This window comes from Bombus impatiens, unplaced genomic scaffold (assembly GCF_000188095.3).
Source record: "Bombus impatiens unplaced genomic scaffold, BIMP_2.2 scf_0264, whole genome shotgun sequence".
NCBI lineage: Eukaryota > Metazoa > Arthropoda > Insecta > Hymenoptera > Apidae > Bombus > Bombus impatiens.
The window spans coordinates 181,324-198,577 of NT_176683.1; the positions used below are offsets into that span (position 1 = coordinate 181,324).

Sequence of the window (17,254 nt, forward strand, 5' to 3'; positions counted from 1 at the left end):
CCTCCTCGCCGGAAAACGGGGGTGGCAGGGAGCGTAATCTTCTTAAGAGCGCGTCGATCGACCGGACCGAGTCCACATTTTTCCGGCTGCTTGCTTCCTTGAATTTCCACTTGTCTGCAATCCTGTCGGTTCGCAGTCGACGCGCTTCCACGTCGTGAGGTCTTCGACGTCGCCTGTTTTATACATTCTTTATCCTCATTCCACTTACGAAATCATCTTCTTCTCCGTGACGTTGTAATTTCGAATCGTCGAATTCGAAATTAAAAGTTTCTAAGTAAGCGGAGATCACTGCGAGCTCGTTTTAGAGCTTAATTAATCTACGCTTCAGAGAATTTCGAAATATAAAGTACAGCGAAAGTTCTTCAGTAAGTACGGTGAAATAATTCCACGTGATCACTCGTATTTAATATTCAGTGGTCGTCAGCTTCATCTGAAAAATCCACAATGACTGACGACGAGGCACTTGCCGGCAATTAAAGAATTCGATTAAAATTGTCTACGTTAGTCAAACAATACTCGACTATTTGAAACGGCAACTAGAGTTGAGACGAAAGTTCACTCTCGAATTTCCAGCTCCGAGACACTCGAACGCGTTCCTGGAAGAGTTTCAATCCTTTTCGTTCTCGTCATACTTCCGTCCTTAAGTTCGATATTCGAGAAAACGACGAGTACGCAGGAAATATTTCCGTGCCACTTTTCAACCTCTTTAGTCCGACTTTTTCAACTCTGGGAAATTAACGAGATAATTGAAAGAGCTGAAGGGAAAGTCTAGAGAACTGGAACCAGCACAGAGGTGTTTCGATATATTAACGAAAAAAATTCGTTTCCCTTTCGCCCGTGCTTTTTCTCTTGTATTAATGAAACTCTATCGACGTTGTAACTCAATTTAAATCACTACAGGCTGCACTGCGAGCTGAACTCGATTCGATGGCCGCGGCTGTTCGGATAAGCCTCCCGAACGGCTATCTCTAACGAACTCGTTATTTTTAACGGCCTCCCGCCCTCTTGCTCTCCCTCTTCTGTTCTTCTTTATTAGTTCCCTGTTTGTACCTCTGTGAGGCTCGCATTTCTCTCTCGTTATAGAAACATGGTGCGCGAACGATGTTCCCAGAGCCACAAAACACCCATAACATCAAACAAATTCTCTTGCGTTGGCCGAACAAAACTTCCCATTTCCTGCGTCTACGTATATTGTCGATGACGAGCATAATGATAAACGCTATCGGCAACGAACATCGACAAAATCGTAGCAGAACGGGATAATTGAAATCCACGAACCGATGACAAGGTATTAGAACTTTTCAGATAATTCACCGTGGGAACAGATAGAACAATTAGAAAGAAATTCGATGCTCAGGAAAATATCTCATGGTTTATCGACTATCTAAAATTACGGAAACGTTAACGCTGTACGGATAAGTAGTAAGCAACAACGGTAGGCGTGTAGCACAGGATACCAAGGCAGCGGCAATTATATCGAAGTGTTATCCGATTACAAATTTCCCTTCTGCCTGCTGCAGGCGTTGCGGTAGTCTCCTGTTTATACGTACGCCAAGAGAGGCAGATAGAGACAGAGAAAACACGAGGAAGAGAGAGAGAGAGAGTGAGAGAGAGAAAGAGTAAGAGTGACGATGTAGCCAGGCCGTGCTCCTTTGAGCCTCTCCAGAGACGCGGCCCCGGAATTTAATAGGCTTCACTTTGAAACTACAGTGAAATTGATCTCTCCGCGCGTCCCCCGAATTTTCCCTTAACCAGGAGCGCCACTCCACTGGGAGCCGGCCGACTAATTTTGTTTAAAGCTTCTAAGCTGGTAATATCCGGCCGCCGTTTACGCTTTATTGCACGATGTCGTTCGATCTTGGCCATTACCACCCCCGAAACCGACGAAAACCCAGTCGTTCCGCAACGATGAAACGTTTGTTCGATCTTATCTTGCTCGTCGTTAGGCTTACGGTAATTCGGCTGCGGAACGACGTAATCCGAGAAAGATAGAACGAGTATTTGTGCAGTTTGTCACATTGCAAAGGGTAAAATCTTTCCTTTAGTATTGTCGTGACTCTTAGGGTCTTAAAATGATATTACAATGGCGAGCAAAAGTTACCGGCGCGACAGATTTTTCACTTGATCTTCCAAGAACGATGTTTTAATGAATTTGAACTAGTGTCGTATAGTAACGTATAATAGCGTTTATTTATTGCATCGTTGCCACGTCTTTATACCCGATATTAGTTAGAATTTGTCAGTTTTCCAATAACGAGACAATATCCTGCTACTTGTAGGCGATATATATATAGGCTAAGGCAATGTCGAAAGCTGTGTTTAAAAAATAATGAGCAATCCTTGTCCCGGAAATTGCAAGAAAGTAGAGTGCAGCAAAGTAAACTGCAAACGTGATTCTAGAAACATTTTCGCGGTAACAATGAAAATGGCCAGCTTAAAGGCAGTTAGCGACGTCGCTCTTTGCCAAGTATTCTCTCCTGGTTCCGGTTCTTTTTCTCAAGGAAAAATCCTGTCCACGACGACGGGCTTAATTCGATTTCTCACGATGCCCTAGAGACGGCGCCGGCGGAGAAAAAGAGTGGCGCACCGTCGAAAATTTAATGGCCGGTGAAAGAACGTTAAAACTCGTCACTGTCATCGGGGATTCGCGGAAAATGCGTTACTTAAGAAACCAAAGGCTTTACCGAGAAATCTGCAGTTAAAATTCGTCTTCCCTTTGAACCTTAAAACCTAAAACTCATAAATTCTTTTCAAGAAGAAGGAAAAGAAGAAGAAGAAGAAGAAGAGAAAAAGAGACTCATTGCTTCCAAGATAGAACGACGACCTACGATTCGCTTTAGAAATCTTAGGACACGACGTTTAACGAAACGACGACTTACCTCAGAATCTCGTAGTTTCTAGCCGGAAATTTCACCTCAGAATCTCGGGATACTGTGCAGCTCGACCGTGAATTCCTGTGGTTAACCAGTCCACGCGTTTAACTGCGCGTTAAATCGTCAAAAAAGGAACCAACGCTTCCGTGATTGCGTTTCACATCTGCTACCAAGAAGGGGTGAAATACGTTGGACGAGAACTAAATCAATTTTTCAAGGACGTTTCTCTCCTCGTGAAATCCAAAGGGAAGGATTACGTATAAAAATGAAACAGAGATTCTGATTCAAGATTCCGAGTTCACAGACCAACAATCAATAAAATTTCCTATTTTTTCGCGGGAAGGAGAAGCAGGAGCGAGCACGCGCGAATCCAATTACAGAGCTTACAAAGCCCACGCGCGCGTAACTAAATTTCAATGCATGGGGTTAGGCGTGAAGGGTTCAGTGGCCTCCGGTTTCCCTGGGAACCTCTTTTCTTGCCTCCGGATGCGGAGTATTTCGTCGACGGTTTAAACTGCAGAAACGAGTAGCGGGCGTTAACGGTAATCCTCGAGATCGAGCGAAAGATTATCTCGCCGGGGAAGACGGCAACGACTCGGAAAATCGTAAGGAATCGTCGCGTCCTTGTTCGCAGCCCCGAATAATCTCCATTTGTCGCCGTAGTCATGCGCCCACGCTATTCCCGACCATGCGCCCGTTTCCCAAAGGCACGGCAGGATGCAAACGATGCGCCTGTAGAAATGTAAACAATAAAGAGAAACAGCGAAAACGGGATCAGAGGCGGTGCCACGCGATACCAAACGAAGAAACACGCGAAACTCGCAGCTTCGCCAGTCTGTCGTTCTTGTACGAAGTAATTAAGCGATTAGAAGAGAAACAATTAAATTTCTGGATGAGATATGCTAGTTAAACCTTAATGAATAACGAGAGGGTGATGCTTTAGGAAGAAATTGAAAAGCAATAAACTCGAGAGGAATGGCTGACTGAGTTTGAAACTTTCTATAGTAGAACCAACAAGAATATGTTTTAGATAGATCTTCGTGATGAAAGACCAGTGAAAAAAGAATCAGTACCTGTCAGTCTTGCAGTCTGCAGGCTCCGTTTTCCTTTTTTCAAAAGTTTTAAAACCGTTTCAAAGCTGTACAAAATTGCAAGTTAATTTAACAAAAGGCATGACTAACCGGGAAGCTGTTAAATTATGTCATCAAAGAGAAACGTAGAATAATTAAATTAAGGAAATATACAAGCGTGAGGAAGGCAAATGGAATTGTTCGAACAACAAGGAAATAAATTCCGTTTCTAAGAATCTAGTTCCGTAAAAGGCCGACCTGAAAAAGGCTAATGTAAAACTTAGTACAAATAGAATTATTTAGAACTCTAAAAAATAAAAAATAAAAAATAATCTAAAAAATAAAAGCAAAGAAATTCTGGTAAAACATTCACGAGACTTTCGACCTTTGCTCAAGAAAGAAAAAGAGAAAAAGAACAAATATTTCAAAAGTTCAGACTTAATCATCGGTAACTTGTACCAAAACCATCAGTACCCCATGAAACTTGCCCTCCATTTTCTCCATCCATCTTTTTCGATTACTTATCCCCTGTCAGTCGAGCTTCATTACCTGGCGAAATAAATTCAAGTCAAAGGGTCTTTCCATCGCTGCGATTCGACATAAATCATAGTGACCGGTTGGTGGCCAGCCAGGTCGGTTCCTGCTAGGTTGCGCAATAAATTATTTAATTTAACATTAGGTAGGAATAAGGCACTCTCGGAGAGAGGCAAGAGAAGAGGGACTCGAGGTTGAAGTACGCGGGTTCGAGGGAGACAGCCTTAACAGGGTCGGACGTATGGCACCTCCCTTGGCGTGTACCGTATTAAATTTATGCCACTCGTATAGCTTCCCCGCCTGCATAGAGGCGAGAAAGAGAAGGTCAGAGACGCTAAAAGAGGCTGCACACGCGCTCGTGTAAATGAGAGATACGAATAAAGGGCGGGGGAGGGGGCTCCTTCAACCCCTGCCAGAGACGTGTTCCTTAATTCGTTCAATTTCGTGGCTGCTGCAAGAGTAATCGCGCCAGATTGGATGGCATTACCGGATCATAAAGGCTCCAAGGCGGGACAATTATGATAAGAAAGTAGGCCACCATTGCTGATGGCAGCGACGCACGAAGATACGTTCGAGGCAGGAATTCACCGGTCATTCGACCTCGCCGATTCGATTCACAGAGGTCGACCGTTATGCCAGCTTTAGATACACGCTTTAATTACGGGTACATTGTATCTTCGAAAGGTTAGGTAAGGTAGGAAGGAAACGGAAGAAAAGCTTTGCTCTGAAATTCTGGCTCTTGGTTCTCCGCTCTTTACGCCACTCTTTGCTCGTTTCGAGGATTGGCTGCTTTTTAAATATCGCGATTTTGCGCGATAGAAACCCGATGTGTTACGACACGGACATTCTCGTTATTCCGTTTGCTTCTAATTTCCGCGAATAGAAGTCGAAGCAACGGCATCGCAACCTCTGTCGGTGAAAATAGCGCGGACAACAAGAAGAAGGAAGTACGCGATTCAAATATGTTCGCTAACTTACGTTTTGCGTGAAACGGAAAACGAATCGAATACCTTGAGAAGCTCGAAACATTCAGGATATGAAAAGCGTTCCGTATTTCCATGTTTCTTCTCTTAATACGGTTCTGCCTTCAAATTTTCTTCCTCGTGCACATTTGAATAATAAATTACATACTTCTTCCCCGTCATATTTTTTGCTCTAAGCTACTATTTCCAGCTTACCAAATATAGCTTGCCAAAAGTATTTCCCTACGGAAGCGTGTTCAATCTTATACAACGCACAGCTTCAGAGGTGAGAAATTATTTAAGCAACAGCTCGTAGTTGAAAACTTGATTTCCCGTCAAGCAATGAAACGCCAGTTGATCTTAATTTCTTTAAACGGTAGCGTACGATATTGCGATGGGCTAGTCGATGGACCAACGGATGTTTCGCGAAACAAAGTACGTACTATCGAATAATAGACATTGCGGTCAAGAGCGGAAACGCGTGGTACCTTTAGGTTGGAGACAAGTGCCCGATGTAATTTCAGCCACGACTCGTTGCCACGGCTTCCTATTTAATTCTCCGACTCCTTTCACCACGGCGGAATTAAAATATTCGTGGAAACGTGGGTGAAAATGGAAACGGCAACTCGTGCAATTGGTAGTGCGTTCGCACAAGCGTGCGCAATACAACGAGGAAATTTAATTTCATTACGAGCCTGTCTGGACTTTTTCTGGTCGACTAAAGTATCGATCGTGGACGTACCCTTGATCTCTCTGACATTTTATATCAATTGGGAATTAACCGCGTCCCCGAACCGCTATACTTTCGTACCTCGTTAATTACGTTCGTCAGACGTAATCATCTCCTCGTAGTTTTTCTTTTTTAATTCATTTCGCTGTGATAGCAAGACAAATGCCATTCATAAATATGCGAGGAAAAATCATAACCATAACACAAGCAGGATTTACATGTTTAATTACGCAGACGAAGCTGAAAATTAGCATACGTTTTTTTAAAACTTAAATGGCTTAAAATCGAAAGGACTTTTTCCACGAAGGGCATTAAAGAAGGGCGAAAGCGCGAGGCTCTTCATGGCGTTGCTTTCGGCCTCGTTCACGAACAAAACAGGTAGATGTATTTCATTTTTAACCGTATATCCCTTTCAACGCGGTCGCTCGATTTAATTAGCATAAGTCTGGCGGGCTGTGGGCGACGGCGAGCTCGAAAGGCACTGCTCTACCCTCGGGGAAAATTACCACGATTGCCGTGAAAATGCGCACCCCAGAAAACTCCACGTCCTTTCTCTCCCTTCTACGTATCTTGCACCATTCTGTGACCATTTAAAGACGTGGCCATGACGTACGCCGTGCTACGGGGATGGAAAAGAGATACGAATCACTTTCACGCAGGATTTTTCGTTTCAAAATGCAAAACATAATGTGGTAACTTATATGGGTCTTAGAGTAAGGACAAGTAATGATGTTTTATTTAGAGTTTAATTTAGTTTAATAAGCGATACAATTACAATATCGTCGTACGTCTTATTATCATCTCCTCCACCTACATTCTCTGACTTCTCGATTCATACTGTTCGACTTCTCAACTCACACACTGCGTCCTCTCAACTAACATTCTGGCCGTTCTAGCATCCCTTTGTCTTTTCCTATGCCCACCACGCACGTGTTCCGCGGACGCTCGTTGCCAGGGTCACGTAGGTCTTATCTACAAAACTATACAATTGAAAAGACCGACGACACAATGATGGACCCGACGGCACCTCGCCTCTCGCGACATTGTTCATGGTTAACTCGATGTTTCCTAGACCCTTTTCCCCGATACTACAATAATATTTCCACTTAAGTGTCTATTAGATCTTAAAACATCGTCACTTTTTCTGGACACTGGTTTATTTAATTTTTATTCGATATCACCGGTGATTTGTCGACGTCAACGGCGCTATGCAATTGTAAATCTTCCCGTTCCATATTTCACGCAGTCGTAAATTGGCTCCCATCCAAATTTCAAACTCCATCGATTCCTTTATTCGTGCCGACCTTTTGAATTTCACCCACGACCGGGTGAATTTCAACGTGATATATCACGATATATGTAATTTCCAGGTTCACCCATACGTCTTCTATGGTGTTCCTTAACATTTCTCCCATCTATAATTTCTTTCATCGCGCGAATACATTTTTGCAACCGTAAGACAAATCCACTATCCACCAACTGTCTCCCTTACGTCATTCCGCGATCGTCTTCGGAGGATTTCCTTTTACTATGCCGGAAGCCATCACTATCGCTAACCTTATCAACCTCTTGTCGTTCTTTTGCAACTGTAACAACATCGCAACAACGAGAGTGGTATTATCTCGACGAGCACGCCGCTCCGCTCCCACGCACGCACGGTGATCACAGTGTTGATAAGCGCGCCATCATCGTCCTTATCTGAACGCCATAATCCTGGTCGTGTCACTGCCCAGGCTGCGGCATAGAGTGTTACATTACATCCGCAGCCGAGCTTGTTGCTTTCGCAGTTCATTGTCCGGTTAAATCTACCGTTAACCGTGCGGCCTTCTCAATGGCCTTCAGACCGCGCGAACCCGCGCCGAATACTCGCGCGAGCCACCCTCCCTGAAAGGGAATCGCCTGCTAGCCGGAACGAAGAGAAGGGATTTTATAATGCGCCGGTTAATTAATGGCTCGAGTATGCTCGAGGATGAACGAGGTACTCCAGACCTTCTCGAGAAACTCTTCGCGGTCTTACCTCGTGCAAACGTGGTTGGAACTCGAAGATTTTTGCTTTCGCGCGATTTGATTAGTCGAACAGAATATTATACGTGGAAGTATTACCTGCAAGAAGACGGTGCACGCTCAAAGGACGCGAGAATTTGGAACGACGACTAGCCGGATAGGTAGAAATCCGCATATATTTTTCAATTCGATATTTTTCTTCTTCGATGATTTACGGTGTTTCGTTTCGGATGACGATTGACGTAAAATAAGATATACGAGCGACTAAAGTCGATCGCGAAAATAACTTTTAAACAACTCGTGAGCCTTTTCCCCTAACGTGTGCGCACGTTATTGCAGAGTTTTTTTGTTAAATCTGGTTATGACGCATGTATACGATATATATGTATGTGTACGTATACGTGTACAGTTCCATACTGAATAAAAAACAGTCGAGAGTTTCAACACATGGGTAAACTTCGTGCGTCATCAAAGCTTTTCCCAATGAGTTCGGTTTCTGTTTCTGTTAGCTATTACTTCCATGTTTATAAACCACCTTCCATCGTGCCTCTCATTACTACGTATAAAAAGAAACACACACACTCTTAGGATTATTTTATTATATTATATATCTATGTAGATGAATATATTTTTAATAGCGACTGAATAAGAATCTGAATTAGCGATTCGAAGTAACTGTAACTTGTGCTTTTGCAATCTACCTGTATAAGTTTAATTAAATGTTATGTAAATAATTTACACGCTTTGCTAGATTTCCGAAGCACGGGGATTTATTTAACTTCATAATGAAATTTATGTGTAAATAACGAAGACTTGTATACGTGGTATTTAACTGGGTTGATATACGGTCGTTTTTAACGCGAACAGTAAACGTTTAATGTTAACATTGTTACTCCATCCTCCATCCTCGAAATAATTAATAACGCTGGTGGGTTAACGAAAATTTGTAAATTGATTGTAATATCTCATTCGACGTGCTAATATTACCTTTACCTTCCTATTTCTTCGTTAACGCATTCTCTTCTGTACTAAACCCTAAAACCGACAGATTCGTTCTAAACGAAAAGTAACCAAAATCTTCCACAAACACGCGAGAACAGAAAGCTTAAAGGTACACGTACTATATCTCGTACAACGTGCTAATATTACCTTTACTTTGCTATTCCTTCGTTAACAATGCCTTCTTTTTCCAAACCGTCGGATCGACAGTTTCATTCTGAATGAAAAATAGTGGAGAATTTCCACAGACGCACGAGAACGGAAAGCTGGAAGATACGGTTGAAATAAGGTATCGTTAAATCGAAGGCCAAGAGTCGCGACGTTGAAACACGGCTGCCTGACAAGGGAACGAAGGGTGGGAATGCGAAACTCGATTGACGACGACGACGAGGAGGAGCGTATCCAATTCGTTTCGCTTCGCGCCAGCCAGTTTTCTTGGGCGCCGGTGCGCGAGATATTTAATAAAAAAGTTGACATTTCCTGCGGGGCCTTTTGCTGCCTTTTTCTTCTTGTCTTATTTCGCCGAGAACGCAAAGCGACGGAAGGGAATCCGTCCCATCGACGTTGTACAGCGTGTCGCTCGGTTTCGTTGACGTTTCCCCATCCAAAGTATTTCCACTAAGCAACCCTCCCGTGCATCATTTTCGTATAAGCAACGTTTCATCCCCGTCGTTTCCATTCCATTTTCTCTGTGCGGCGTGCTCATTTAACCCTGATGGCCAACCATCTGTTACTCCGTTTCATCTTCTCCCGTCGAGCACGTGAAAGATCATGAAAACATGAGCTTTGTGATCGATCGTGTTTTGCGCCAAGAAGAAAGTTATCTGCTGGTTCGTGGTTATGGGCCAGAATGTTTCCCCTAATTCATGCCACCTCGGTATTTTAGAGGGCTGTTTTTCCAAGTTCATTCGATAAATGGATGCCTGTTATCTCGTTCTCGACGAGCATCCACGTATTACTTCTACAAACTTCTGGGAATTACTTCGGAACCGATCGCACACGGCTAGCGTTTCTCTCGCATCAAGAGACTCATTCCCAACTCGTCGAACTCCGAGTGAAAAGTCTATTTGACAAGCATCGAACTGCGCGGTAACATATAACCCTCTGCTTTTTTCCTCCCCATAGGCGGTGGCTCCTACAAAAGCGTTCGAATTCTCTTCAAACGATCGTGCACGAACTCGTTTCGCGGCACCAAACGTTTTTCCCTCTTTTCCATACATTCATCTGCATTTCATTTCTGTTCCCAAAAATTCCAACCCCAGGGCTATCGACGAAGCAAAAATCAATCCCTAAAAGAGACGTCGATACTCTCGCGGTTTCTCGACGAGGAGAAACTTCAGACGAAACGACATCATCCATCGTTCACACTTTTGAAACTCTCTGTCACTCTGTTTTTCCACCTAGAGCAGTCGAACGAGGTAAAAGCGTAAGTTCATGCTCCGAAATTTGTTTCAAGCCTGTTTAAAGAAAAAAAAGAAGGAAATGCGTTTCATCCTGTATGCCAGGATGTTTGTTGGAGGGACGCTAAAGTTGGAAAACGTCTCTATATCTCGACGTGTCAGCGAACTAGCGAAATGTAGGTCGTCCCGCGGAAGCCACTCTCCGGAGGATTCCGGAAAAACAATCGGCCGGATCTTTCCCCAAGTTTGTGTCGGGCCGGTGATTCTATCGGCGCCACTTCGCAACCACCGATTTTTCCCTTCCGATTGAGAAAATTGAAATGGCTCGCTTTCAGCGGTGAATCGGTCGCGCGTGATCCATGGGATGTGTTCATGAATATTCTCTCTGTTGGCGATCAACGTGTAGATTGCAACGAAGGATAAGGTAGATGTTTTGGTTTCCCAAAAGAGGTAAAAGAAATATGATAATAAATCATTGTATTCGATGTGTAACGTAAAAGACAGATAAAAATAAATTGCTTCTTTAATGAAATTTTCTATCGTAATTATCAAAAATACTCTCGTAAATATCGCACGATCGTAAGATCGAAAAGAAAAAAAAATACCGTAAGAGGAAGAAGTTTCGCGATATAGATAAACAACGGTCCATTATTTTTCATATCTACGAGAAATGCGCGACGCGAAGGGTGGCACCCTTCGAAAACGCTGAATAGGAAAAAAGTTGAGCAGACGAGGATCAGGGATAAGAAAAAGGTCAAAGTAATGGAACAACGCGGAAGTCGGAGAATCAGCGCCATTCCCTTTCGAGCTTCGCCACTAACAATTCACAAACATTCTACCAAAATCCACTTACCCTATCGCAATTTCTTCTCCGTGAATATAACGAAGATACAGTGTTGACAAAGGATTGGAGGGGAACATGAGAAAACAGCTGAAAACGGCGATATAGTACGTAGTAGAGAACAGTTTCAGATTGTTCCCGGGATAAAGGTGGCCACCCTACGCTTGGACTTACAGTCGAACACGCAGTTAGCATGCTAAGCAGAATTACATCGTGTTAGTCTAGTTTATATCTCGTAATATTCCCAGGAGTGCATTGTCAGGGCCGCGGACCGTTCGGCGGAAAGGGCGCGTCGATGAAAACGCGGTTCTGCCGGCTGCATACAAAATCCGATTGTTCCGACGGTATGACGCAGTGGCCGAATAGTTTGGTGTTCAGCGCCGAACCGGAGTATTCCGCGCAGAATTGCTAGCGCTATTTAGAATCAGAGGAACAGCAGAATTCGTAGCAAAGATCGTTAACCTAACAGAGGGTTTCAACGTTGATGCGACCGACGTTATCGGTAACCGTGTCTCTAGACTTAGATAGCACTAACATCTCCGTCGATCTGCAATTACCTAAATATTAGAATCGCGGTGTAACTCCGATCGGCAACTTCGATTTAGTCAGGCAATCGATCGCATGAACTGGGTTTTTAGGTCGAGTTCCTAGTCAACTATCATGTTGGGAAAAAATCGAGGGTGTATACCAACAAGTTATACGCGAGAATATTTCACGACTAATTTAGCTTTAGGTATGGTAGAACTTAGATTGCAACGATGTTACTCCAGCCAAAGGGCTCCAGGCTACATCAACTTCCACAAGTTGCCTAGACTGGCAACCGATTCTTGAACACGGGTAATTCTCTTGACATCGGCTGTGCTTAGAATATCTCGTGTTTATGGCAGAACCTGTTACGTAAGCTCTGCTGACAAGTTTCTAAAGCTGGAGAACCTCTTTACTCTATAGTCCAGAGACGAGAACAAAATATGAAGAAATAACAGGAAATCTGAAGGAATGAGAATCTCGAAGCTATTTCGAAATTTCCTATAGCACGGCAAAGGGAGCTGGTTTCATTGTTTGAAAAGGGGATACACGTGAAGTACGGCGGATGTAGATTGCTGAGCGATTACCGTGGCGACGAAGCCATTTCTACGAAACGCCAATTGGGAGATGTATAGAATTCAATTCGGAAGTAATAAAAAGTTTCCTGCTCCTCTTGTCTCCTCCTCTATTCGGCCCAACTTTCCGTAAATAGGAGACAAAATAATGCTAAGAATTCTAAAGTTATCGCTGCTTTCGGTGAGATCATGCATCGCGAAGGATAAGCTAAAGGGAAAATCTATTACTAGAAAAATTTCACGCTTGCATTTACATTGAATTAATTTGGAAAAAGATTTTCACGATGTAAACACGGTGAAACATTATCACGATGACTTATCGAACAAACGTAATCTGTTTCTCAACGCGTTTTCCAAGAAAGAAAGACCACGCGATCCTAAAGCGACGACATTGCATTTAGAAATTGAGTTCGCCTTGGAAACCTGCAGCTCGATCGTATCTCTTCCATTTTCTGCTTTCTTACGTCCAAGCCCCATGAAATACTTTTTAGAGATACGTTGCCATTTGTATCAAGGAACACGATCTCTGCGGAAGCTCGCGAGACTATGAAGCGCAACGGATAGGAAATCCTCCTCTACTTTGAGAAATCGTCGTTCCAATAGGACAAATCCTTTGTATTTGAACACCCATCGATGCCACGACAAACTACTTTTCATTTTCTATTAGCTAACACAAGTAGATGCTTTTTAATTTTCATTTATCGAATAAGAGTGGTTATTTATCTTTATAATTAAAGAAAGCTATCAAGACAAAGATATTCGTCGAAGAAGCGTCTGAAAAATAAAGCGATTAAGAAGGAGGGTCGTCGTCGTTACGATTGATAACATTCCCGTTCAGCAACTCCCGTTGAAACAGTCGAACACGCGGCTTTATGAATATGTAAAGTACGTTAGAGGCGTTGCCGGCACACGAAACTGTTTGCACATCGTATCAAATATTGACAGTGCTCTGGTAAATTTATTCACCGGCTGAAATAATGTATCGCGCCCGCCCGATAAAATCGAATGTCCCGCGCGCGCCTTAACGCCGCCTGACACGCGGTGAAACACGGAATGCGTCATCCGAGGATCGGTCAAACTACCGGATGAAAAATTTCGATCGAGCAAATTTGCACATCGATTAAATCCATCCTTGTAACGTTGGTCCTTACGCGCTCTGGACAATATTTCTCGACGTCAGTTTTCATCCTTCGTGAAGAAAACAGGCGACTGGCGTTGATCGAGGATCTAAAATCGACTCGCGACAGTTTCCTATATATGTAACATTGAGAAAAGTGGCAGAGGATATAAACTGAAAATAAATTTCTATTTGTCGTTTGACTCGGGTTAAATCGCTACGCCAAGAAAACTTGTTTTGGAGAAGGGAAAATATCTGCTCCGTAAAGTTGCACAACGTGAAGTAACGGGTACAAAAAACGGCTTAATAAAGCGCCAGATAAAATTGGGCCGAGAACGTATCGCCGGATAAGCAACGCGGTTCGCTGTGCGAAATATTTCAGAAGCACAGGTCCGAGACGGTGTTACGCGACGGAACACGGAGGAATAAAGGAAAACGACAGACGATTTTAAGAAGATAAGATAGGAGAAAGGAGATCAAAGAAAAGAGCTCGAGTAACGGGCGAAACAATCAGAAGAGAACCATTGTAAAGAAGAGGAAAGAGAAAGAGAGAAATGGAAAGGATAGAAGCTTAGTGGAACTTTAGAAGAAACCAAGTATTGAGAAACGGGCAATTACAAATATAAAAGTCGGAGTTATTACGAGGGATTGTATTTCATTGAGAATTTTCATTTAGATGAAATTAACCTTCCATGTTTTCCTATCGTCGTCTCTGCCACCCCTTTTGACTTTTTGCCATTGTGCGCGATTTCTTACTGTTACGCATTTAGCGATCGTTTCATCGTATCCGACAATAGGATTTTATTACGATTTGATCGTATTTTCGCATGATTCATCGCTTGACATTGTTCCACCTCTTCATTAAAGAGTCTTTGTTTAATGAGCAGAAGCATTATCGAACCTGTTTGAACCAATTCTCGGCTATTCTATCGTAATCGTTTACCCATTGTTAGTGAAAGACAAAACGTTTCACGAGAGTGACAGGAAGAAAGGAATTTATGCGAATCGACTTTCCTCCCTCTGAAACTTTGTTTGACCGAGTGAAGAGGAGAAAGGAGGGAAAGGCAGAAGTGAATATCGCGTGCTGGCGCCGTTTAGTGGGAGATTTTCTCTTTTTCATTAAAAGTTACAAGAGGACTAATCGAATTGCCAGTGTTACGGTTTTCCCTCTTTACGAGGTCACAATTCGATTAATAAAAAGGGGAAACCCTAAGGAAAAGAGTCGAATTAAGTATTTAATAAGTTCTATCTCTCGTAATTTCATTGGCGCGAAGTCTTCGACAGAAGAGACATCATCCACTTTCCAAATTCTTCTTCGTGTCGGATTCATTTTGTAGATTCCAGCTCCTATTGGATTCCATTTCCCTTCGCGGCAGCCAATTTCTCGATGAAAAACGGCACGAAGGGAAATCGAACCGCGCCGTTTGAACACTATAGCTCACACAGGGACGTGTGTGGTAATGCGTGATTTGTTGAATTATGACCGAGGTTGTTGTTCGCCACAGCGATCATGCTCACGTGTGTTCCAGTCCTGTATTAGCATACTAAATCCGATTGACGTACTCAGCTCGCGTTCGTGAACCCTCGATTTAATTACCTCGAATGCGATACGTCGTGCGTCGTCACACAGACAATGTTTCTAGCCACTTGTATACTAAGAATTCTATCCTTAACTATTTGAACGTTGCATATTGCGAATTAATGCTTTCTCTCGCACACTCAGAAACTTATCTGCCCGAAATTTTGTTATCGTTCGGTTCATTTTGTACTCGTTAGTGAAGAAACGAGCAGACGTCGATGATTATGAGGTCGTTTCCATTTCAACGTAGCAACACAGTCAATAATGTTACACGGAATTTAGCTACTTACATTACCATCGTTCGCTTTAACGAGAGTTCACCGTGCACCGTGCCGGTGGTACCTTAATATTTTCTACGGGTCGGTCATTACACGGAAACGACCGGGATAATGCTGTCGTTTTTGCCCGCGTGCAAAGATACCCGTAACAAGGCGTTCGATTTTGCTCCGGGAACATTTTCATTTACCCTCCGATGAGTTGCAATCTCCGGTACTCGTGGAATTTTCTACTTCATATCGTTGATATGCTCGTAATTAACCACCTGTACGTGAACTTTCGATAACCTGTTATCGAGATAGACGACCTATTCGACGGTAGAGAGACGTTCGGTTAGATTCTGTAGACAAACTTGCCGATAATCCTTTACGGTGGCGTCAAAAGTTTATAGAACGGCACCTTTGAAAAATGGATCTTTAAGGATGCGCGACGTGAACTATCAAGTGTCAGCAGTGCCGATCGATCAGAGAATAATTTTATTGATTACAGCTGGCGCGAGGGACGGAGGAGGAAGGAGATACCCGGTGATCGTGTTCGTGCACGGCGAGAGCTATGAATGGAGCAGCGGCAACCCCTACGATGGCAGCGTGCTGGCGAGCTACGGGGGTGTCGTCGTCGTCACCATAAATTACAGACTCGGTATTTTAGGTGAGTAATTACGCTCCTCTATTATTGGAAAGAAAAATTTTAATTTACCATTTGCTATCATTATTACTCTTCCCTCTTTATCATAAGTATATAATTTGTTGACGTTCGTCTTGCGAACTTACCGGGAGAGCTAATGTTAGAAAACAGAATTAATTCCTCCGCTATTAATCAACCAAAATTAAGTAATCACACACACACGCACACACACCAATTCTGAAATTTTACCAGATATTGACCAGAAACCACCCTCGTCATAGCGAGAACGAGCGTAGGCGAAGAAAATTCCGATAGTCAACGTCTCCACCATGGAAGGGTCGGTCGAATTAATCTCGATCCCTTGACGAACGTCAGCGAGTTAAACTTTGTCACCCAATTTCTGGAGATTCAGCAACTCTGGCCGGCATACCTATCACAGAGGCGAGCCAATCGTTACCGCTTCGAACGCTCCCTTAATTACGTGCGTGCAGAAGTTGGCAACGGTAAGGTCGCACGGATTACAAGACCCGTTTCGTCGATGAGACGGCCGGTGGCCATTAGCATGCGGACTGTGCATCTCAGTCGAATGAGCCAATGAAACTAGTTACTCCTTTCTCGGACTTTGTCTATTGTTTCAATTTGTTTCAGTGCGTGAGCGAGTCGGGTTAAAATTTGTTAAACCTTGTTAAATAATCAGGCAAACAAAATCGCCGCGTGAAGTACGTAGGAAACTCAAACATATTCGAAAAACTACGTGTACGAGATAATTTAATTTCCAGATTGAAATTACTTCTTGGACTAATTCGGAGTTAACAAAAGATTCGATCGCTTGTTTGAGAAATCAAAAAGGAACGTAAACTCAAATTCACATTCCTCGATCATTGAATTCGCAACGATTCGATGTATCTGCCGTAGAGGAACCTTTTAGAAAGAAAGACTAAGGAAAATGAAAAAAGGGAAGAAAATAAAATCAAAGAGCACGGTATTTGCTGGCGCGGCCAGGTAGAGAGGATCGAAAGTCAGAGCGGGTTGCCAGGCAACAGTAGCGACCAAATCTAATAGGAAACTCATTATGGCCGTGTCTTCCGTTTCACCAAACTAAATTCTTGACTCTGCCTCCGTTTCCGTGACAGTGGCGGCCACCA

The 17,254-nt window shown here is 43.2% G+C and overlaps 1 protein-coding gene across 1 annotated transcript in view; it reads left to right on the forward strand.

Moving 5' to 3' along the window:
• LOC100740824 (neuroligin-4, X-linked-like) overlaps window positions 1-17,254 on the forward strand; it is a 226,843-nt gene that overhangs the window by 172,180 nt on the left and 37,409 nt on the right. Inside the window, 1 exon segment of the mRNA XM_003488791.4 lies at window positions 15,975-16,133. Coding sequence (XP_003488839.2) covers window positions 15,975-16,133 — 159 coding nt within the window.